At 47.9% G+C, this 22,699-nt stretch overlaps 1 protein-coding gene across 1 annotated transcript in view; it reads right to left on the reverse strand.

Moving 5' to 3' along the window:
• Positions 1 to 22,464, reverse strand: part of LOC144769211 (uncharacterized) — a 279,582-nt gene extending 257,118 nt beyond the window's left edge. The window contains exons 1-2 of the mRNA XM_078653237.1: positions 22,401 to 22,464; positions 18,884 to 19,032 (exon numbers count right to left, since the gene is read on the reverse strand). Coding sequence (XP_078509363.1) covers positions 18,884 to 19,032; positions 22,401 to 22,449 — 198 coding nt within the window. The 5' untranslated portion in view covers positions 22,450 to 22,464. The remainder of the gene's footprint in view (positions 1 to 18,883; positions 19,033 to 22,400) is intronic.
• Positions 22,465 to 22,699: the final 235 nt, after the last annotated feature.

The following is a 22,699-nucleotide window of genomic DNA, read 5'->3' on the forward strand; positions in this document are numbered from 1 at the left end:
TCGGCAGCGATAACGGGTAGGCTCCATTTCATTATTTATTTTGATTGCCAACAGCGCGCCAAAACGCAGGGTAGGCTCCTGCAGTGCTATTCCCTCAGAAAAAGAGCGCAAACAAGTGGGGTAGGCACCCACAGTGCTTTTTACAGCACTCAGCTCCTCTCTTCGGGCCACACAACTTCCAGGGCCTTTGGGCTCAAAGGGCCAGCAGCACCTCGGGGCCACCACAGTCACAGGCCACAGCGCTCCAACAAGTACCAGTTCCTCGGGGGCAGAATCTTCCCCATACAGCGTTTCACAGGCAGCTCCCCACAGCCCAGCGTTCCCAAGGGGGCCACCGATTCACAAGGGTAGCGCTTGATAGGCACACATCGCAAGGGGGCAAACAGTTCCACAGCCAGCCCCAGGGGCACACTCCTCACCTCCTGGGGGTGGTTCCAGTCCACAGCACTCCTCCCCTTCTGGGCGCTTGTTTCGCGCAGTGCTGGCGTGGTTCAAGGTCCCCAATAGTGGCAGGGACCTAGGTGGGCCCTCCTTCTTCAGGGGCCCTGGGGACAGAGCTGCAGCATTACTGGGCCAGGTCAGCAGGTAGTGGGGGCGTCACCAAAGCAGGGTGGTAGGCTCTCACCATCCCCACTGCAGCGTGGCCCTCCTCCCACACAGCAGCCTTGAACTCCTGAAGTGGGGCTTTACAAGCCCTGGGGACAGTTGGGGGGTTCTGGATGGGTGTAGGGTCCAGCACACAGTCCCATGTGGCGGTATTCCCTTGCAGCAGGTCGCCTCGCATTCCTGTCCCAGCTCTGTCTCACTGCATGGTGGCACATCCCCCTTACTTATACACTCCTCCCAGGCAGTGCCAGAACCTACTAGAATGTTGGCAAAACTGGCCTAAACTGGCTCAGGGGTGGGAGTAGAGTACCCTGGGTGCCAGGCTTTCCCTCCAAAAGCTAGGGGTGACTGGGTACCTGACGACTAGACTGCTCACCTCCTGCAGTCAGGTGGCACACACATAGCCTGGGCATCCATTTTAAAAACACAACATTTCACCAGGGTACATTTTACAAGGGGGAAATTGACAAGTGCTCACACCATTGCATGGCATTACATATTAACAAGGTGTCTCACACCACACATGGCCTATACAGGTTTATTACCATGGGGGAGACATTTCAAATAAGGGGGGCAAAAAGCGAAAAAGTTTGGGTAAAAAGGGCCAAGTCCAACAGATTTCATTAAGAAAAAGTAGAATTCATAGCCAATTTAAAGTGATGCTGGTACACTCAATGGGATGCCACAGAAGCAAGAATTGCTTGGGGCATTTATTTATTTATTTTGAAAGTTTTATATAGCTCGAACATGACCACCGACGGTACCAGAGCGCTTTACAGATTATGCATCATGAGGTAATAAGCAAACAAAACGGAATAAACATGGCAACAAATTCAAAGTCTTATAGACAAACATTATCCTAAGGGGTAAAAAACAGACACAACAGAATTGGCAGTGTAACAGGTCACAATCTAGAATTGTCCAAGAAACTCGTGAACCAGGTGGTTGGGCCAGACTCAACGGGTATGGACCCAGAACCAAATGAAGGAGCCATGCTAAGGGAGAAATGTCTTCATCAAGGGCCCTTTGACTTCTTTTTTGAAGAAGACATTGGAGGGGTTCACCCTGACTTCCGGTGGAATGGAGTTCCAGATCCTCTGAGCCATTCCAGAGAAGGTTCGATTATAGGTCTTTTTTTTCTTGAATTTTTGTGGTTTTAGCTAAAGGGTGCTGGCACTTCTGGAGGAGTTAGAAAGACAGGAAAGCTCCAGTGTTCAAGCAAGGTACAGTGGGGTCTTGAAGTGGATGGTCTTATGAGCCATGCATGCAATTTTTAACTGTATCCGACCTTCGTATGGAAGCCGATTCAGGCCGCGGAAGTCCGGAGAGATGTGGTGGTATTTTTTTGTGCCAATTAAGAGCCTAGCCACAGAGTTTAGGGAACCCCTTAGAGGAGCCGTCGTCACTCTAGGCAGGCCACAAAGTGTTGTGCTACCATAGTCCAGCTTTGAGATCACTAATGCTTGTACTGCAACCTTTAGGTCATGAGCAGGGAGAAAGGGTTTGAGTTTTCTGAGTAGTCTAAGTTGGAGTTTAGCATCTTTGGTGAGGGAACTGATGTGCTTCTGCATGTTCAATCTTTTGTCCAGAATGATACCCAGAGAAGATGCTGAGTCTACAAGGTGCGGTCTACAGTTAGGAGCAGTCAGCTGATTCAGCCATTGCTCCATGACGGGGATTGGTTGTGGGGAAATCAGTAAGAACTCTGTTTTAAGAACATTTAACTTCAAGTGATTACTTGTCAACCAGCTTTGTGTTTCCAGCAGGACTGAATTGAGGGCCTGGATATCTTCAGGGGAGGCGATCTTCAGGTATAGTTGGGTATCATCCGTGTACATATGATAATGAATGCAGGATGATTTTAGAAATTCTGTCAGATTTTCCATGAAGAGGTTAAAGAGCGTGGGGGACAGTGCTAAACCTTGGTGACCGGTGCAGGATGTGATAATGAGTGGTTCACCTTGATGCTTTGGGATCTGTTGTGAAGGAGCAAAGAGAACCAGTTTAAAACTGGCCCAGATAGCCCCATCCTATGTTCCAGGAGGTCAATTAGGTGAGCGTGTTTGACAGTATCAAATGCTTAGAAGAGGTCAACAAGGATCAATAGGCACACTTCATTGTCATCCAGCATTCTTAATGTGTCATCCATGATATGTTTTAGCGCTGACTCCATACTGTGACCTGGGCAAAAACCAGATTGGCATTGGTCCAGGAGCTGGACGTGGTCGATGTGATGACAGAGTTGGGCAAGCACACATTTCTCCAGGAGTTTTGCTAAGGTAGGGATGTTGGTGAGTGGGCGGAAGTTAAGAAGGTCCGAGGGATCTGTATTTGGTTTCTTTTTGATCGGGGTAACTTGACATGATTTAAGGCAATCAGGATTAGCACCTTGCATCGTCCAGAGTGTCAGTAAGGATGATCTCACTTATGGGAACAGGTTAGATGGCAAAGGGTTGTTATAGTGATTAGAAGGTTTCAACGTCAACAACATTTTGCGTATAGTGGGTTAATCCAAGGTTTGGAACAGACTCCAAGATGCATTGTTTTTTGGGAGGAAGGGCTGTGAAGGGTCAGTGTTAGTCAACTCTGAAGGGTGAAAAGTGTTCAGGGGACAACTCGGGAGGAGATCATGGGCCAAGCTTAATTCCCTCTCAATCTTAGTAGACTTATCAGTGAGGAAAACAGCAAATTCTTCGCAGTTTAGGAGTGTTACTTGACCCGGATTGGAGAGGTTAGTATTATTGTTAGCCTGGGATTTGATGAATTTGAACAGTTTTTGGACCTTTTTTTGATTGATCTAGTTGAGTTCTGAAGAAGGTAGCCTTTGAGCATCTGATGCTTTTATTATATGTGCATCGTAAGGATATCAAGTGACAGAGATGTTCAAGGGAGGGATGTGATCACCATTTCCTTTCTGCAAATCTTAGATTTCTTTTTTCGGCATTAAGACTATCATTAAACCACAGTTTGCAGCATTTGGAGGACACTCGTTTAAGCTGGAGTGGTGCTACTGAGTCAAGTACATTAAGCATTGGGTGGTGATAGTGGGCCAACTGTTCATGGACATCCAACATGTTCAAAGGGGGTGGCAAGATGCTATCACAGAGCGCCATAAGGTCTTGCGGGTTGATGTTCCTTAAACATATTTTTAACTGTTTTGGGTTCTTAGGTTGGGATCTGCTTGCTCTTAACGATTCAAAGACGAGGAAGGTGATGCAGTACTGGTCTGTCCAGTCACATGGAAGGATCGACTCCAGGAGGAGAGAATTGGGCTTACCAATGACCAGATCTAGTGTGGCTCCTTTGTTATGTGTAGGGCTGTCACATAATTGGGAAATGTTAAGGTCAAGTAGGAAGGATTTGAGGCTGTTGACAATCACTTCAGTCATATCATTCCAGTGGAAATTGAAGTCTACCAGGAAGATCTGAGTGCCCTGGAAATCCATGTTAGATGAAATAATATCCATGATCTGTTCTGTGAAGGGAAGGTTATGGAGAGAGGGGTGGTATAACATATGCAGTTTGCATGTGTGATTCCTGCTCCCAGTCACTTCAATGCATAGATATTCACAAGACTGCAGGAGGTCAGCATGAATGACTTTCACTGTTAGATTATTACGATGTAGGCATGCAATGCCTCCCCCTTGACCACTAGTTCTATTCAACCTAATGATATCAAAGTTGGGAGGCATTGAAAGGTCCAGGGTATGAGCAGCGGAGTCATTTAGCCAAGTTTCCGTCTGCATTAAAAGGTCAAGATATTGGACAAGGATGAGATCGGCAATATCTGCAGGGTGTTTAACAGCCAATCTGCAGTTTAGGAGCGCACATTTGAGACTAACGGGGATGTCAGTTGATGTGGTAGCGTGGTGGTGACTATTGTGAGGTTGTTCATGTTTAAAGTTCTTGTATTTCGCTTAGGTTCCCTGAAGGAATCAATGGGGATTGATTCAATTAGATGTGAGTTAGAAGGGGTGGAAGGAAGTGGCTGATCATAAGACAGAAGTAGAGAGTAAATATCACTCTCAGACAGGAAGGATTTACATCTGGGGGGGCGAGAGGGGTTGTTAGGGTGCGGAGCAGAAGCCCAACTATAGGATGTGGTTCACCTAGGATAGGGGGGTACGGCGCCAGGTACAACCGCAGTAAGGGTGTGAGCGTAGTTTTGTCAAAAAGCGAGCGGCTTAGTCTGGAATCAACTGATAGATCTTCAGTGATGTGTGATAGGCTACAAATATGAGCCTTAAGTTGTTGAAGGCAGAGTGCAATCTCGTTAAATCGGTCTTCCAATGAGGTGTGTATATGGGGATGTGAGGCTAGGTCCTGGGGACCCAGCGGTTGAGGATAGTTAGTGGAGGAAGGCACAATAAGTGCTGGTGGAGAGTGAGTAGGCCCCGGGTCAAGGAATTCTGGGAAATGGAACTTCGTACTTGGAGAGATGAGTGGGATAGGGGAGACGGGGACAGACAACAGGTGACACTTGCCAGCCGGTTTGGCCAGGACGGGATTGTGGGTAGAGCTGGGGGACAGGATCATGGGTAGAATCCGTGCAGCATTGTTAGCAGCATAACTGGGGGAGTTAGGGAAGTTACAGGCTCATGCATCAATATTGCATTTTGCGATTCCTTAATTGCGAAAAATAAGGAATCACAATTTAGGAATTGCAAACTGCAATGCTTCAAGAAATCGCTATAAAAATAGCGATTTCTTAAAATTCCTTAATTTCGATTCTCTAATTGAGAATCGCAAATAAGGAATACTTTCCCATATATTCCTATGGGTCTAGAGGCCCAAAGGAATGAATGGAAAGACATTCTTAATTTGCAATTCACCATTAGAAATTCGCAAATTAAGAATGCAATTTCAAGGGTGCAGGGGTGTCCAAAGGACACCCTATTGCACCCCTGAAATCTGTTTAGAATTACATTTGGAACTTTGAAAAATGCACTTTAGTGCATTTTTCAAAGTTTTCGCAAATTACCATGAAGGTCAACTTCATGGTAATTTGCTCCCCTTATTGGCAAATTCGCAAATTTTAAAAGTTTGATGCATTGCATTTAAGGAATCTCAATTTGAGATTCCTTAAATGCAATCGCAATTCAAGAAATCGCAAAATACAAAAATGTTAGTGCATCCCAAAAATGGAAATTGCATCCGCAAACGGCCGAATTTTGCGATTCGCTCCATTTGCGAATGCAATTTCCTTTGATGCATGTGCCCATTAGAGCCAGCTAACCTTGTGGGGGGGCATGTATGTTGTAATTTGGCAGTGATTAGGTTGGCATTAGTGGAAGCTATCCTGCATTTAGAGACTATCTTGTCCGTTTTCTGGAATCCATTTTGTATTTCTGTCAGCCATTTTGTTTGCCATGTGCAACCATGTGCTCGCCCTGTGCTCTGTCCTTTCTTTCTGTTAACTGCTCTTGAAATCTGCCTAGAAACTGAATATATTTAGCATCTTCCACCTTCGCACATGCTCAGTTGAGCTTGCAGCTGTCCTTGCAGCTGTCCCCAGTCTGTAACTGTCAGGATGTGTTCACCAGAATTAGCAACTGTTAGCTCCTCTCACTTGTTGACTGTGCATTTTCTGTATGACCTTATATGTACCTAAAACCAGCATTTTGTACTTGTACCGCCTTCATTTGAGCCCCTGTGTGGGTATTAAAGGACCAAGCTCCTTCCATTCAGTGTGCTACTTCATACACTACCGAAGGGTGTCGTGTGAATGTAGTTCCACCTCATGAGGTTTAATAAACTCTGTATTTTCTATTCCAGTTTCTGTGCCAACTTCTTCCTATTGGTCTGAGGACTCTGTGCAGAGAAGGGTGAATCCCTTGCACTGGTACGCCTTGCTGAGGCTCACCGCCACATGTAGATTCTCGTGATGGCTGTGCATTCGCGGCTCATTAGCAGCGGGCAGTGCATTGGAATTACTATTCAGAATAGAGATAGCTAGAGGAGGGCCTATCGGAACAGATGTCAGGTTGGCATCTCGTTGAGAACAGGTGGGAGATATAATTTGTACAGTAAGGGGAACGCTAGCATTCACAACATGCAGTGTTGTAGAATTGTCATCCTGAAAAGAGGCAGCTAGAGGGAGGCCAGTCAGAACAGATGTCAGGTTGGCCAAAGGTGGTGAAGAGGCGGGAGATAGAATTTGCACAGTATGGGGAACCCTAGCGTTCACAACATGCAGTGCGGAGGCATCAATGAGTTGGTGCTATCATCAGAATGCCTACCAGACATGAATTCCAGATGGTTCCCACTCTGTGCTAGCAATGAAACAGCTTCCATGTGGGTATGTAGGTAAGATAAGAAATGCAAACTACGCTCCTGTATATTGTTATCCAGGTTGCATCTTGTTCCTGTATTACCAAGGTAAACAGGCATTGACTGTCATTGTCACGTGAACTGCATTTTTGTTAAGTTGTAATAGCCCCAGCGAACTTGTCTGACTGCCTTGAAGACAACACACTACATTCCCTTCAAGGCCATTCATTTCAGCCTACAGCACATATAGACAAACAGTAGGAAGGTTTCCAGGGGCCCTAATGCACCCCTCATCCCCTGGCTTTGTCGTAAGAATTGAGAGGCCCCTGCCATTAATTGGGGTGGGTCTAGCCCATCAAATCTAAAGGCCCAGGTTCAACTGCACAACCTGCACTATTGATATCCACTCACCTGTGGACAAGGGTATTCACCATAGAACATCTCTTCCTACTTCCCTTATTAAATAACTATTTCACATAGCCATTACTTAACTTTGTAAAGAATACAAGGTCTGATTCACAAAGTTAAACTTACACTCTTGTATAAGTTTAAGTTTGTTTCAAAATCCCAAAACTGTATTTTAGTCACACGTTTATGAGTGCGGAGACTCCACTTTCGGAGTGGAGAACACCTCACATAAAAAAGATAAGACATAACTATCTTTTTATGTGCTGAGTTCTCTGCCCTGACTGTGAAGCCCTACCACGTGTAAAATTATGAATAACATTCATTTTTGTGAACTTCAAATAAGCGTAACCTTACACAAGATGTGCGTATTTACCTTTTTGAATCAGGGCCAAGGTATATAAACCCCTACATACCACAGTCTATAATTTAAAGTAAATACTTTACATCCAAAGTAAAAACAGGAAGCAACTGTGGACCAAAAGCTGTGATGAGGAAGCCAAGTGGGAAGCAGCAAAGCCCTTGAAGAAGGCTCCCATAGTAAAACAGATGCAAATGGCTCAAAAGAAAACTGTCATTAACATTGTGCTGATGATTTATTAAAGAAGAACACACAATGTATCCGTATGACATCCATGGTTTCAGCTGTGAGGAAACTGATGTGTGGGAAGGGTAGTGGGAATCACTAATTTCGGCCAGTGTGCTTGCATCTGTGTCCTGTGCACATGAGATATTTCTCTGCAATAGGGAACATCATGCAGGCTCAGGAATACAGAATATAAATCAATGTTTTACCCCCTAACAGTTTGTATACCAAGCAAAAATCTGCATATATTTGCCAACTGTGGGGCAGGTGGTATATAGGTGCAGTAGCTTTGGGGAAATATCTGGGTCAGTGGTGGCAGGTGGGTGGCTGGATGGGAGAATGGAGAGCAGGATATGAGTCATCTTGGGGGAGATTTGTCTGCACTGCCCAACCTGTCCTGCCTTCAAATCGGAGCCTTGTTAGCATGAGGTTTCTGTTTGCAGCACTCGGCTGTTCCTGCAGACTGGGAAGGGTGGCATAGGCACAGCATGCAGGGTGTAGATAGTGTTGTGTCAGCCGTGGGCTCTGCCACTGCACGTGACTGTTTCCAGCTTGTTTCAGGAAGTGGGCTCATGGGAAGGAAGACATTGTTCATCCCTGGGCTTTGGCAGTACCTGGGAATGTTGCTGCAGGGGATGGAGGGTGGGGTGCGGGGATCTCTGAGAGAAAGGAGCATGGGTGTTGATGCATCAAAATGCCAGGGACAGCAGAAGTTACACCACATACCCTTTGCTCTTAATAAAATCACAGGAAGTGACATTATATGACCTTTGACCCTGATTATTTCCAGGAAGGCATGCCATGTGATGCTAACATCACAACAAATGACATTGTGGAAGTGCCATTATAAGCGGAGTATTAGTTTAACAGAATAACAAAGATAAATGTCTATTTTAGATACCACCTATATTCATGGTGCTGATGGCTTGATCTAGCTTTGAAAGTCCTGGGGCGTGATACTTGCCCTACCTTAGAGCGAGCGAGGAAAGTGAGTAATGCAGACCGTTTCCAGCAGGTTTCTCCCTCTGAGAACATTTTGAAAAGTATAGGGGAAACCAAGCTTTTTAAAGAACAATTTTCACATAGGTTTGCTAAAATGCCGCAGGTGCAGAAAGAGCCCATACAAAATATTCAAATTCTTTCATGGTGGGCAAATCCAAAATATGGTATGGGTGTCCTCTGTAAGTAAAAAATTACCTCCATTGTGCCCAGGCCAGCATTTTGTCATAGATGCCCCATATTCAATGAGTGCCCCCTTATATCAAAAATAACATAAAATATGCCAGTGCTAAAATTATGTAATGTATGCCTTCTATATACCATAGATAACCCTTATGGAAAATATTCCTTTGTATGTCACAACCAGCTTTTGTCACCCTTCCATATGTCAGGTTGTCCCCCATTATGCCAAAAGTCCCCTCAGTGTGCTAGTACCAGCATTATGCAACTGATGTACATATGCCAAGCATTTCCTCAAGTATGCTCGAACTTTTCAATGGATGCTCTATGTGCCATTAATTATTTCTAGTACAAGCAATCTTGCCATTGGTGTCCTTTATACCAAGAATTACCCAACAGTGTGCCAGTCGAAGTATTTTGTCATGGGTGTCTGCCACACTACCGATTGCTGCAAGTGTGCCAGGAACAGTATTTTGCCTTGGGGGTCTCTATAAGATAATGGAAATTCCTTCTGTATGCATTGTCTCCCACACTCATTCACACGTTCATACTCATTGTCTCACTTACACTGATTCATTCTCACTCACCTTCTCTTACATTCCTTTACACTCATTTGTATTCATGCTCACTCACTTGTACTACATTTTAATCTCACTCTTTCTCTCTCATTCATACAGACAGTCAGGGGCAGGATCATGATCTTTTTTTTCAGGTTTGTGACAAACATAGAACAAATTGTTGGGAGGATTTATTATCCAACAGAAATCAGGATTTGTGAGAGGTAATATCCCAAAATAACATAGGGGCATATTACAAACAACTAGCGATATTTATCGCTAAATGCGCTTAGCGACTTTTTTTTTATCGCTGCCCATCGCTGGATATTTTAGCAGAGAAAACATGCTATTAGCAACGTTTTTCTCCATTGCACTAAAATATCCAGCGATAGCGGCGAAATGCGAGAATATCGCTGAGAATACAGCGATATTCTCGCATTAGCAACAAAATGCTCTTAGCCATGTTATCCAACTCCCATTAGATAACAAAGCTAAGAACTGGTCAGAGCAAGCGTTATTTTTTGGCGATAGCGGGAATATTTCCAACGCTACGCCAGCCTTGTTAATAGGCGATAGCGACGTTATCGACTGCTTTCAGTCGCTAACGGGTTGGGTACGCCCACTTTGCATGTCATTAGCGATAAATATCGCTGACATGCAAAGCGGGCCCCAAACTGCTCGCTATCACCTAGAAGCTGTCGCTAACTGCTGTTAGCGACAGCTTGATAATAGGGCGATAGAATTTTCGCCGCTTAGCGGCCGAAAACAGCCGCTAAACAGGCGAAAATTGCCTATCACCCTCCTTGATAATATGCCCCACAATGTTACGCTTCTTTGCGTTATTTCGCATCAAGAGAACATTGAAATAGGTTTGACACAAACCCTCATCTATAAACAGACAGGAACTAGCACCAAAAACCAATTGCTCCTTGAGGCAGGTTTAACAAGGAGATTGGAATGGGGGGACCACTCGGTCACTCCGCACGTATGGCTGGGTGCCCCGCCCACCCGTGAAACCCGTGCAGGTGTGGGGCGTGCCCCGGCTGGTATGTCCCTAGTGATGTAGCCGGAGCCCGCCCCCGCCGCAGTAAGAGGTTGTCCTAAGAATTCCCGCCCGGAAGCTCGGGCGCTTAGGGCGGGAGAGAGTACCGCCACGCCCACCTGGAAGAAGCTAAAAGGTACCAAATCGTAGAAGTCGTCCTCTTGTTCCCATGCTCTGAAGGCTGCACCACTCGTCGCTCGTGAGCCCTCAAGGAAACAAGCAGCGTTTTTGAACGTGGTAATTGTGTTCTTTCTGTTTCAGTGGTCCAGGCTGCAAGTCCTGCTCAGCAATTATGCCTGGCAAGAAGAATGGAAAGAGCTACGAGATGGAACGAATGCTTCGGACATTGGTGACTCGTGTCGCGGCGATGGACAGGAAATTCGGGAAGATGGACCGAATGGACCGCAATTTAACGGCGCTTCAAAAGAAGGTAGAAGCGCAGGGCGGGAAATGTAAGAGGGGTCTGATTCACCGAGCGACACCCCGGGGGCGAATAAGCGTAAGCTAAGGGAGAAGAAAGCAATCCCTAGCGAGGCCCCCGTCCCGGTAGTTGTCCCTCCCATCCCGGTGTCCCCGGCGGCCGACCCAGCGGCCGCCCCGTTAGAGGAATTGCCAATACCAGTGTTAGTTACACCAACTGGAAAAGACCAGATACCTCCCGAGCTAGCGATACACCTGGAAGCGATATTACCTTGGTTGAAAGAGGGTGCAGGGGAGGCCGTGGCGGGGGAAGGTCCGGCTGCGGAAGCTAGATGACTAATCGAGGAGCTCAGACGGGCAAGACGCCCTGGGCCCGTGAATGTGCCTTCTAATCCCTTACAGGTAGCAAGCACCGTTGCAGGAGCGAGTCGGGACAAGACGGCAGATAAGACCGGAGTACCGTCGGAGGATGGTAAGAGATCGCTCCCAATCATGGGGGAGGGGGTTATGCCGTCAAGACGGGAAAACCTGGCACAACATGTTCCGATGGAAACGAAGTAAATGGTGTGGGCTGACAAATATTTTAATATATTTTCATTGTTGACTGACAATAGAGAATTCGAGTATGCCAAGAGTCAGAAGGATTTCCTTCACCCAAGCGAATGGAGGGCCAAAATGGCGGAACTCAGGGTGGAGGAGAACTTGGCTAATTGGATCAGGGCCTTCAATGTGTTCGGGGCGATAGTACATGAGTGCACACCGGAATTGATGGGAGCCCTGAACTGCTACCAGAGCAGGATCGTGGGCTATCACGAGAAGTACGGGGGGGACGCATGGAAAGGGTATGATGTGTCTTTCAGAAAAGCAAAAGAATTTATTGCATGTTTGACTTGGGATTGCTTGGACTCTGTATCTTGGCACGGGCAGTTCGTACCAGGCCCGGCGATAGCCACGGGGTCAAGCATGAATGGCTTCAAGGCGGCTCCACAGAGGCAGCCGCAGCCCTTTCGGCCAACCCACGGGGGGACTTACAGTCAAGACTGGGCGGGAATGGAGGCAAACGAAAAGTATGTTGGGGTTTCAACAAAGGGACATGTGTTAGGCCACAGGGAACATGCCGGTTCAAGCATGCCTGCGCAGTTTGTGGCAACTCCTCCCACCCCGAGACTAGCTGTCGAGCCAAGGGTAATGGATCCGGAGGAAAAGGGGGTGGTCAGCAGGAGTGACGAGGGGTCACGAGGGACTCCCCAGTCACCGGTAGCGATTTTGGCAATGACCCCCTGGCTAAGTATATACCCTGATCGTGCGTCCGCCGGGATCCTGCGGGAAGGCTTCACAATGGGCTTCAGGATCCCGGCGGGTGACTTTCACGGCTCCCCATTTAGTAAGAACCAAGCATCTGTTGCCCAACACCTGAATGTAGTCACGGCGAAGGTTGCAAAAGAGGTTCGTTTAGGGCGGGTTGCAGGGCCATTTCCGGAGGTACCGACATCCGATTTTGTGTGCTCCCCGTTAGGGGTTGTTCCCAAGAGGGAGCCGGGTGAATTCAGACTCATACATAATCTGTCTGCACCAAGAGGGGCTTCTCTAAACGAAGCCATTGATACGGGCGTGTGCAGTGTTAGGTATGCATCTTTCGATGACGCAGTGGCCATGTTGAACGACCTGGGTCCGGGGCCACTGCTGGCGAAATCAGACATTGAATCTGCATTTAGGCTGTTGCCGGTTCATCCCAGTGATCAGCACTTGTTGGGGTTTTCCTTCCAGGGAAGATATTATATGGACATGTGCATACCGATGGGTTGTTCGATATCGTGCGCCTATTTTGAAATGTTTAGCTCCTTTTTGGAATGGGCTTTCACTAGGGCCTCGGGGCATCAACATGTAATGCATTATTTAGACGATTTCTTGTTCCTCGGCCCGGCCGGCTCTCGGGACTGTGCAAGGGCATTGCAGGAATTTTGCATGCTCATGCAGGGTTTCGGAGTACCGTTGGCGCCAGGTAAGACGGTGGGGCCGACTACCTCCCTAGAGTTTCTGGGTATTGAACTAGACTCAGTGGAAGGTTGCTTCCGGTTACCCATGGATAAGGTCACCAAATTCAGGGCGTCCTTACAGCAATGTCTTGAAAACAGTAAGGTGACCCTGCACCAGCTGCAACGAACAGTCGGACAGCTGAATTTCGCGCTACGGGTGATGCCCATGGCTCGCCCATTCTCACGGTCCATCGCACAGGCCATGGTGGGCCTCAAGGAGGGCCACCATCGCACGAGGCTGACGGCCGAGGTTCGCCAGGATATGTTCATTTGGCTGGCATTCCTGGCGGACTTCAATGGCCGGGTAGTCTGGACCAAGGCCCCAGCATCATCACCTGAGCTGGGTCTGTGGACAGATTCGGCCGGCAGCGTAGGTTTTGGCGCCATTTAGGCAAATCGCTGGTCGGCCCAAAGATGGCCGGCATGGTGGGCGACAAGTGGTTTGATGAGCAACATTGGGTTCCTGGAGTTGTTCCCGATATGGGTAGCATTAAGGGCATGGCCAGAGGAACTCAGGAATAGCTCGGTAGTATTCTGGTCAGATAACATGACTGTGGTTGAATGTATTAATCAACAGGCAGCATGCTGCAAATGGATATTGCGATTACTGAAAGAAATTGTGTTGCAGTGCTTGAAATTGAATGTACAATTCAGGGCTAAACATGTGCCTGGGGTGCTGAATAACGCAGCAGATGCACTCTCTCGTTTTTAAAATGCAGGCATTCAGGGAGTGCTTACCAGCAGCGGAGCTAGCGGCAGCGCCATTTCCCGAGGCATTGTGGCAAATCGGTGCACCGGATTACAAGACCTCATGGCAGCCATTCTAGGGCTCAGGACAAAGAAGGCTTATGAAGGGGCGTTCCGTGCATACTGCGCCTTTTTGGGTCCCAGATGGGAGCATGAGTGGGTGCAGGAGGGGGCCTTTACCCAATTTTTAGTGGCTCTTCATAAGGAAGGCCGGTCAGCGGCAACTGCCAGTCGGTATAAGGCCGCCATTGCCTTCATGGCACAGCTCCATGGGAAGGGGGATCCCACAGATTCCTTTATGGTCAGGAAGGTGCTGCGCGGGTGGAAGCGCTTAGAAGGGCGCAGGAAGGACACAAGGCGGCCGATAGGTTTTGATGGATTAACAACCTTGCTGGCAGCACTCGAGGCAACATGCTCCTCACTTAGTGAAGCTTGCCTGTTCCGAACAGCATTTACCCTGGCCTTTTATGGTGCCATGCGAATAAGTGAACTGGTGGTGACCAACAAGAAGGATACCGAGGGGGGCTTGCGGTGGGAGCATGTACAAGTAAGGGGAGATTACCTGCTCATCACGATAGCCAGGTCTAAGACCGACCAAGAGGCCCAAGGGGATAGCGTGGTGTTGCAGCGCGCTCCAGGTAGTCCTTGCTGTCCAGTAGCTCATGTAGAGGCGTACCTACGACAAAGAGGGGCGACATGGGGGGGGACCTTGCTGCGGCATATGGATGGCACCCCGTTAACAAAGTTTCAGTTCCAAAGAGTATTGGCAATGACAATTGCAGAGGCGCGCTTAAACCCAAGTGAGTTTGGGACACATTCTTTCAGAATTGAGGCCGCTACTGAAGCAACGGCCAGGGGTCTGCAAGCAGACAAAGTTAAACAGTTGGGGAGGTGGTCTTCGGACTGTTTTAAACGGTACGTGCGGTTGCATATGTTGTGATTTACTAAGGATGTGCACTCACGCTGTTTCTCTTCTGTTTGGTTTACAGTTTCACGAGCCTGTGACGCAGGGCGGGAACTGGGGTCGGCCCAGTATAAGGTGTACACCTCATACGTGAGACGGGCCGCGGACGTATTCGGAGCAGGTGATGCGATTCACACATCTGAGGAATACGGTTTTCAGGTGTCCTTTTTTGGACGGGGTGGTTTGGGTATTGCCCAATTGCAAAGTTTTATGACAGAATTGTTAGGGCGGCAGGGGTCACCGCCTTCAGTAGTCATAGTGCACGTTGGGGGCAATGACTTGGTAAAATTAGGCAGACGGGCCTTAATTGAGCAGATTCTAACAACAGTCAGTTGGTTAGCTAAGATCCTCCCAGAATGCACGTTAGCCTGGTCGCACATGGTGCCAAGGAAGGTTTGGAGGGGGGGGCCATCCACAACAGCGTTGAACCATTCGGTTAAGAGGGTCAACAATAAGATTGAGAAGTTGTTTCGGTCCACCCACCTTCACAGTATACCGCACGGGTGCATTTGGGGGGATCACTGTTACTCCCATGATGGGGTGCACCTGTCCAAGGCAGGGAACGACATTTGGGTGGGAGATCTCCTAGCATGGCTAGTGGATTTGAGGAGACATGACCTATAGGGCTGTGTGGGGGGGGCCAGATCGTTGGTCAACTATCTGGCCTGTGGCGGTAAGGTCATGATCGGTGAGCAATTTTTTAAGGTCCCTAGTGGGGGCGACACCCAGCACGGCTGGGAGCGCCCGGGGGAGGCGGCCATGGGCCCCTCCCATGTGGGGGCAACACCCATTACGGATGGGATTGCCCAGGGGGAGACGGCCATGGGCCTATCCCAGGGGGAGACGGCCATTGGCCCATCCCAGGGGGAGAGGGTTAAATGCCCCTCCCAGGGGGAGAGGGTTAAATGCCCCTCCCAGGAATTTCCCGGGGGCCAGATAGTGCGGGGAAAGGGGGGGAGTCTAAGCTGTCCTTCTTATGGTTACCCCGCACGGGATCTCGGGCGACCTTTAAGATGGCGCCGAATGGAAAGGGGCCCCCATGCAAGGGAAATTTGGTAAGACGCCACTACGAGAGGGCGGATTTGGTGATAGGGATCTGACACCGGTTAAGACCTTGCAGTTGGCCCTTAACGATAGGATGTACAAAATTCGTATACAATGCATGATGCCATGATGTTCGACTCGGCTAGGAAATCTTTGTATTAGAGATTTGTTAAGGTTAGCCTCGATACATGTCTTCATCAAATGTAATGAAAGTTGAATTTTGTACATAAAAATGAAACGTTTTTAATTTAAAGTTTTACATTTTGTTTCATATTTTAATAAATACGGCCGGGGAAGTCGTGAGGCTCCCCTGCCTTCCAAAAGCTCAAAAAACTGTGTCTGTCTCCTACCATTGGGATTGATGGTGGAAGAGGTGGCGGGCATCCCAGACCATATGGAAAGGGGGGACCACTCGGTCACTCCGCACGTATGGCTGGGTGCCCCGCCGACCCGGGAAACCCGTGCAGGCGTGGGGCGTGCCCCGGCTGGTATGTCCCTAGTGATGTAGCCGGAGCCCGCCCCCGCCGCAGTAAGAGGTTGTCCTAAGAATTCCCGCCCGGAAGCTCGGGCGCTTAGGGCGGGAGAGAGTACCGCCACGCCCACCTGGAAGAAGCTAAAAGGCACCGAATCGTAGAAGTCGTCCTCTTGTTCCCGTGCTCTGAAGGCTGCACCACTCGTCGCTCGTTAGCCCTCAAGGGAACAAGCAGCGTTTTTGACCCACCCACCAGCTCCTGAGGCAGAAGTTCGGGAGGATGAATAAGCAGTAATCACGCAGAAATGGGACATGTAACGTCGTGTCCGGATTTGTAGTCTGAACTTGTTTACGCAAGGGACGACCTGTTGATAGGCCCCCTTTTCTCCTTTGTAGAAATGTGAATAAAGATATCTTTTGTCTGTGTCAAAACTGTATAAGGGGTCTCCTGCTCCGCAGGGACAAGGAAATGTATTTATTCTGTGACAATTCTTAGTCAATATGTTCTTAAAAAACTGTCGTATTTATTAAGTCTTTTTCTGGTTGGGCGGTAAGGTCATGATCGGTGAGCAATTTTTTAAGGTCCCTAGTGGGGGCGACACCCAGTACGGCTGGGAGCGCCCGGGGGGAGGCGGCCATGGGCCCCTCCCATGTGGGGGCAACACCCATTACGGATGGGATTGCCCAGGGGGAGACGGCCATGGGCCTATCCCAGGGGGAGACGGCCATGGGCCTATCCCAGGGGGAGACGGCCATGGTCCTATCCCAGGGGGAGACGGCCATGGGCCTATCCCAGGGGAAGACGGCCATTGGCCCATCCCAGGGGGAGAGGGTTAAATGTACCTCCCAGGGGGAGAGGGTTAAATGCCCCTCCCAGGAATTTCCCGGGGGCCAGATAGTGCGGGGAAAGGGGGGGAGTCTACGCTGTCCTTCTTATGGTTACCCCGCACGGGATCTCGGGCGACCTTTAAGATGGCGCCGAGTGGAAAGGGGCCCCCATGCAAGGGAAATTTGGTATGACGCCACTACGAGAGGGCGGATTTGGTGATAGGGATCTGACACCGGTTAAGACCTTGCCGTTGGCGCTTAACGATAGGATGTACAAAATTCGTATACAATGCATGATGCCATGATGTTAGACTCGGCTAGGAAATCTTTGTATTAGAGATTTGTTAAGGTTAGCCTCGATACATGTCTTCATCAAATGTAATGAAAGTTGAATTTTGTACATAAAAATGAAACGTTTTTAATTTAAAGTTTTAAATTTTGTTTCATATTTTAATAAATACGGCCGGGGAAGTCGTGAGGCTCCCCTGCCTTCCAAAAGCTCAAAAAACTGTGTCTGTCTCCTACCATTGGGATTGATGGTGGAAGGGGTGGCGGGCATCCCAGACCATAATATTTTCATGTCTTCCCGTTTCTCCAACATTGCATGTGTGCTACACTGTACAGCATACACAAAAAGTGTGACAAGCCTTACAGCATAGTTTTGTGCTGGAAGGGACACCTTTCAGTATAAAACCTATGTTTCAGAGAACACACACTCATGCACTTTGGCACAAGGGTTCTGTGTGATGGAGAGTAAAAAGGCAGCATATCTTAATAGATAGGGCACCATTTTTCTCTCACCCTTTGACGCAAGGCAACGAGCAACTTTGGTGCAGAGCTGCCTTTTGTCAAAGAATAGTAAATCTGGGCCTCAGTCTCACCTAATCTAACTTTACCTGTCAATGACTTTCACTCGTTTTCACTCACACTCACATGCTTACACATACACAGGCACTCTCACACACATATACAGACACTCTCACACACACTCTCTCCCTTAAGAATACTCTCACTCGCAAGCACTCACGCAACATACATTTAAATCCATTTTGCACTTTCCACAGCTACCACCAAGGGTCTAAAATCTGTACCATTTTTTATTAAACTAATAGTGAATAATAGAATATTATTAACTAATAATAGGCAGAAAATAAGGAATGTAAGAATTCTTGCCACTGACTTTGTCATGTCTGAGGCCAGGGGTCACAAAGACAGTGCCAGGAGTCGCAAGTGGCAAGCCATGAGTCGCAGCTCCTACACATGGTGACCCCTAAACGACATCTATTGAGAGGAGGCAGGAGGGAGCATGACTAGTTCCCGTACTGTTGCAGTAGATGTGTGGACTTTTTTTGCTATTATTAGCAGGCAGAGACCTGCCACGTCTCTCTTCTCCAGGTGTCTCCGGTCTTATTTTTAACTCACTCTGAGTTTGCAAATCGAGGATTGCTTAGTCCCGTATTTGTGGCCCCAGTAATTTCTCCGTCCAACCTACTAGAATACTCATAAGGCCCAGAGCAGTGTAGCCCCCCCCCCCCAAGTATATTCCTCCAGTTCACCTGTTGTGAGGGATAGTCAGGTACTTATCCCCGCACCCATCCCCAAACACTTGCAGAAATACTGCAGGTTGGCAAAAAAAGTATTAAATATGTATTTTCCAAAAATGTAGGTCATCCGTTAAAAAGTAGAAGAATGTTCTTAAAATAAAATTTTAATTTAAAAATTCATACCAATAGGTTCAGACAGCCAGGGAGGCCCTTGACGAGGCCATCGAGGAGGCCACCGAGGTCAAGGCCACCGAGGAGGCCACCGCCACCGCCACCGCCACCGCCACCAAGTAGATCACTAAGTAGAGCGGGAGCTGGCAGAGAAGACACATCTAGAATAGCAGATATGGAACACATAATTAGCGCAATCACAAACAGAAATCCGTTTTAAAAATAACAATAACAATGAAGAATGTGTTTCCTTATGTGGTTTCTTCTTTCTCACCTGTAATTACCACGTCTTATTCGAGGTGCCAAAATGACTCAAATGCATCATGAGTGACAGTGTGTTTTACATTTGGGGTCTGTGTGGAAGGGGTGTGTCACTGTCTTCGTCATAAGTGGCTGCTCGGTGGGGCTGCTGTACATGGGTCTGGTTGTTCTATGTGTCTGGGGCCTGAAGCAGTGTCCGTCCACCATGTAGGTAATGCTTCTAAAGGGTGGCCAATGCATGAAAGGTTTTAGGAAGATTGTAGGGCAGGGATTACGAAGGTGGGGGTACAGTTGTATTTGTCACATTGGGCACCGCCATTCCATGTAAGATTATTTTTAATGTAAAGGGGTCTTGAAATTATAATCTGCGTTTCACTAAATTTGCTGTTTATTATGCAGCCCACACCATTGGATGATTTTGAAATAATCAAAAATGGAGCATTAAAATGATTAATACTGAGATGGGGCAACTCACAATTGCGTAAAAACAGATAATGTACCATGGGAGAATACATTAGGGAAACTATCAGGCTTGCATTTTAGTCTTACTCACGGCTCTTTGGGCGATTGGATTTGTCCTTAAGGCGACGGGCGAGAAAGGCGCCACCTGCTGGGGCTGCTTTGCTTGAGTTATTAATGATAAAGGTGAGGACAAGGAGGTGGAGCCTTGGCAAAGAAGTGTCCCGAAGTTCTCCAATAGGAGAGCGACAGTACACAGTTATCATTGCAGGACATGCCTCAAGGAAGGTCAAACATACTCGGATCAATGAAATACCTATAGTAGTAATTACATGCCCTGGCACCCCAAACCAAACGTGGTGTGTGATGCGTCCCCGAAATGTATAGCACATCCTACATAGGCTAAGGACTAGGGGGCAGGTTTACAATAACTGGCGGATCCCCAGGGATGCGCCAGTTATTGTGCACCGCAGCTCCGCCACCCATGGTGCGCCGCATTTACAATGCGGCGCACCATGGGGCAAAAACGGCACAGATGCGTCACGCATCTGTGCCGTAAAGGTGGTGCATTGGTGGAGTTGCGTCGCAAGTGCGACGCAGCTTCAGCAGAGCTCGCGGGTGCCCTATCTTTCCAATGCTGCGTCAAGCCTTACGCCTGCTTCAAGTAGGCGCAGGGTTTTGACGCAGCATTGGCCTAAAAGTGACTGAGTGAAATCTTGTAGATTTCACTCAGCCACTTTTAGGAGGCGTTCCCGCGCAGAAACGTCCCCACCTGCGCCGGAACGCCTTCTTATGGCGCAGGGCTTTGCAACGTGATGCATCTCCCAGATGTGTCACGTTGTAAATACCCCGCACCATGGCGCATCTTTTGCATGGCCGCTGCGTCACAAGAGTGACACAACGGCGGCGTAAAAGAGGCGCAAGGGACTTGTAAATCTACCCCTAGTTTTGTTATTGGCAAACCCAGGAAACGAAGGGGCAGATTTACAATAACTGGCGCATCCCCAGGGATGCGCCAGTTATTGTGCGCCGCAGCTCCGCCTACCATGGTGCGCCGCATTTACAATGCGGCGCTCCATGCGGCAAAAACAGCAGAGATGCGTGACGCATCTGTGCCGTAAAGGCGTCGCATTGCTGGAGTTGCGACGCAGCTCCAGCAAGGCTTGGTGGTGCACTATCTGTCCAATGCTGCGTAAAGCCTTACGCCTGCTTCAAGCAGGCACAGGGTTTTGATGCAGCATTGGCCTAAAAGTGACTGAGTGAAATCTTGTAGATTTCACTCAGCCACTTTTAGGAGGCATTCCTGCGCAGGAACCCCCCCCACTGCGCCGGAGCGCCACCTTATGGTGCAGGGCTTTACAACGTGACGCATCTCACAGATGCGTCACGTTGTAAATACCCCGCGCAATGGCGCATCTTTTGCGCCGCCGCTGCATCACAAAAGTGATGCAACGGCGGCGTAAAAGAGGCGCAAGGGGCATGTAAATCTGCCCCGGAGTTTTCCTGTTTATGTTACATTGTGCTTGACGCTGACATATTGGCATTTGCTCTTCAACTCTAGCGGCCTAATATACTTTAACCACACCTAAGGAAGTTGTAACGAAAATGTTTTCTGTTTGTTACTACGAAGTCTCCGCATCAACTATCTTAAGGCTGTCGAAAGAAGATGAACTTGCAATCTATCTACGTGTTTTTATGGGAGCAATCACATTTGCTCGTTGTGTGTTTTTATCAGTCAATGACAGCTCCTCCTTAAAAATGTACTTGGTTGCACGTTCTGCCATATGATTCGCTTTTTTGTCTTCTAATATTTGACTTCCCATTCTCGCACACCTACTGTTACTAATTTGCATATTCACTTGTATACCATTACATTTTGCATCAGACCCCATACATGTCCTCTCCAGCACTTTTACCATCTCTAAAGGTACCTAAAAAAACTCTTCCTATCGGCCCAAATAGTACCTCATTTTTGGCCTCCATGAGAACCTGGGATGTAGTTACCGAGACACCTCCTCTACAGCAAACCCTCTGAGCTATTCAGTGTCTTTTATTTTAAACCTGTTCGCTTGCCTCAGACATATTTTTGGTGACTGCAAGGAATAGACTGCCATCTTGCTTAAATATTTGCTTATTTGTTAAATGAAGCATATTGTTTGTTGTCATGGCGACTCTTGAGTACAATCGGTTTGCTGGAAAGTCCTGAAGCAATCAATGTATTTGTGGATCATAAAAAGACTAATCGTGTAAGTGTGTACTCGGCAAACGCCTAAATGAGTGATAGAGAAGTAATGAATCCAGAGTGTATTTTGAAACTAGATTTAGAATACTATCATCAATTTTGTTGACCAAATTGTTAAAAAAACAACACGAGAATGTTCAACAAACGTATACAGTACAAGAGGGTTTAATTGACAATGCACTTTCACAATCTCCATCCTAACCTCACACCCCCCTGCCACACTCCCCTATCAGAGTGTGATGTGAATCTAAGGCTTCAAATGATGAGAATGGAATGGTACTATGGTCCTTCTTGAAATACTCGGTTTACTTCCAACACTGAGTCGATTCTAAGCTGAAGTTGGACCCCTGCAGTTGGTATTCAGTTATAGTGGTGCGTAGACTGCTGCAAGCAGACATTGTATATATTATTCGAACTGGGGGCTTCCTATGACTCACGCTTTCACAGATATTATTGAGTCCTGGAGGTGCGCTGAAGAATGTTATAGGGGTTGTTATTCATTAAAAAGCAGGTCCATTCAAAACCCCATTCTCTCACCCACTCCCTGAGCATAGAAAGGACTCTTACCACGGGTGCAGCTGACTGCCACCAGCAGGAAAGCGAGAGCGATCTTCATGGCTGAGAGATGGCTGGGGATCAAGATGCAATGTGAGTGCACAAGGTTCAATCTCAGGGTGTCTCTGTCAGCCCAGAGCTCCTATCTTTATACTGGAAGCGACCAGTCAGTCTCCTCCCAGCAGATCTGATGTCAGGTCACGTGACAATTGGACCAGTTTGATTCTTGGCTGTGGGATCAATCAATGTTGACTCAACAGGTGCCAGTTTCCTTCCACCTTCAATCTCATGTTCCATCCAAAGGGAGGAGC

This window comes from Lissotriton helveticus, chromosome 7 (assembly GCF_964261635.1).
Source record: "Lissotriton helveticus chromosome 7, aLisHel1.1, whole genome shotgun sequence".
NCBI classification, from domain to species: Eukaryota; Metazoa; Chordata; class Amphibia; order Caudata; family Salamandridae; genus Lissotriton; species Lissotriton helveticus.